Source organism: Sinocyclocheilus grahami, unplaced genomic scaffold (genome assembly GCF_001515645.1).
Source record: "Sinocyclocheilus grahami isolate Dianchi unplaced genomic scaffold, SAMN03320097.WGS_v1.1 scaffold412.1, whole genome shotgun sequence".
Lineage (NCBI taxonomy): Eukaryota > Metazoa > Chordata > Actinopteri > Cypriniformes > Cyprinidae > Sinocyclocheilus > Sinocyclocheilus grahami.
Genome location: NW_015505591.1, coordinates 81,421 through 83,321, shown reverse-complemented (window position 1 = coordinate 83,321; position 1,901 = coordinate 81,421). Strand labels below are relative to the sequence as shown.

The 1,901-nt window shown below is 34.4% G+C and overlaps 1 protein-coding gene across 1 annotated transcript in view; it reads left to right on the top strand.

Annotated features, from left to right (window-relative positions):
* rgs4 (regulator of G protein signaling 4) overlaps positions 1–1,685 on the top strand; it is a 5,343-nt gene extending 3,658 nt beyond the window's left edge. The window contains exon 5 of the mRNA XM_016232501.1: positions 644–1,685. Within this exon, the coding sequence (XP_016087987.1) occupies positions 644–883 (240 nt within the window). The 3' untranslated portion in view covers positions 884–1,685. The remainder of the gene's footprint in view (positions 1–643) is intronic.
* The last annotated feature ends 216 nt before the right edge of the window (positions 1,686–1,901 follow it).

Sequence of the window (1,901 nt, the reverse complement as noted above, 5' to 3'; positions counted from 1 at the left end):
ACACGTGTGGTTTTGTTTACAGTTTCTGGTTCACTTGCAAAAAGGGAAGTGTGAAAGCGAACCGCACTAAACCAAAAAAATCAACATTGTATTTGGTCCAGACCAAAGCAAGTGAACTAGCGGACTTTCCTGGTGTGAATACACCCTAATATAAATGACAAAAACACACAACAAAATTACTAAAACTTTAACTAAAATTAACATTGAAAGCAGAATATATAAATATTAAATTCAAAAACTATAGTAGTATCTTGATGATACTAAAATGAGGCTGTTTCTGATAGTAAATCGGACATTATTATATTATATTATATTATTATATTATTGAATATATAATGCAATTTATTATTTTTTCAGTATATTGAGTCTCACTGAAATTCTTTCCTTTCAGATGGTCGAAAGGCTTTCACTTCCTTTTTACAGTCTGAGTACAGTCAAGAGAACATTGAATTCTGGGAAGCCTGTGAGGATTTCATGCAGACATCAGTGGACAAGATGAATGTGAACGCTATAAAGATATTTGAGCGATACGTTGAAGCCGATTCCCCTAGCGAGGTGAGAGCGCTGCTTGACTGGAGTATATCTATTACCTTATCACATCTAAAATGTACTCATAAATATCCATTATTATTCTTTTTTTTAGGTGAATTTGGATTCGGCCACTAGAGAACTCACTAGAAAGAATCTGGAAAGGTGTGACGCATCCTGTTTTGAGGAGGCTCAGAGTAAAATCTTCACGCTCATGGAAAAGGACTCGTACAGGCGCTTCCTGAAATCCAAACTGTTCCTGGAACTGTCTCAACCACCGTTGGACAACAAACCCTGTTGTTTAGAGAAGAAAGGAAAACGTCACGTTTCTGAGTGCTTGCCTAGTTATGCCTAGCCAAATCATCTCCTCATGGATGAACTAAGAATATGAGGAACTTTGTCATAATGTGACTTCCACTCATTTGGTTTTGTAAAACTTGTTCGCGTTTATGAGTAAAAAGGTGGAGCTCATTAGATGGTTCAGTCATTGTGATTGTAACACTTTTAGCTTTGCAGTAGCATTAAAAAAGTGTGTAGTTAATCACTGCTTGAGCATGACGGTCATGTTCTGAACGGGTTTTGTGCAGGCAATGTTTTTACCATCAACAGAAATAACCTGCATCTACTCTTCAACCTTGAAATTCCATTGAATTGGCTTTGGGAAAACAATACACCTGTGATGTAGTTTCCAACTAAATGACTGTTACAGATAGAAACAGATTTTTGCTTAGGATTTTATTTGAGCTCTGAGGAGAATAGGACCATTAACATCACTAAAAACCAACTGTATTCTCTTTACTCTTGTAATGTTATGTAATCCGTATATTTATATATGTTTATGTATAAGCTCTCTTAACTTCAGAGGGGATGTATGTTCTTTCTACTTAAAATGTGAAATTTCCAGCATTTTCTTTTTGTATTGGCCACTCTTCATAATCCACAAAATGACAAGTGAATGTGATAAATGTGCATGTGCAATGTATTACCTGTCACTGCCAATGATTTACGATGCGTTCCACAGTGAAATCGTGTCTTGGCTTTAAGGCAGACATTACAAATCAAACCACAAATGCTCCTGTTAGAATAAATGGCCAAATGTGAGTTGTTTACATATTTGTTTACTGGTTCCATATTTATTCTTGTCATATTTATGAATAAAATGATATCATGAAATTCAAATGGTCTCATACTAGTAGATCCAACTGCTAATTTTACTTTTTAAAACAAAATGCAATTGAAGATTTATTCTTAAGATTTTTTTATACAAATTTATAAGAGTTTAGATGCAAAAGCCTCTAAGTGCCATTTGAAATTTTCTTCTAAAATTAGCATTTTTATCAGGCTCCTATAGGTTCAGTAATTTCACTTTAATG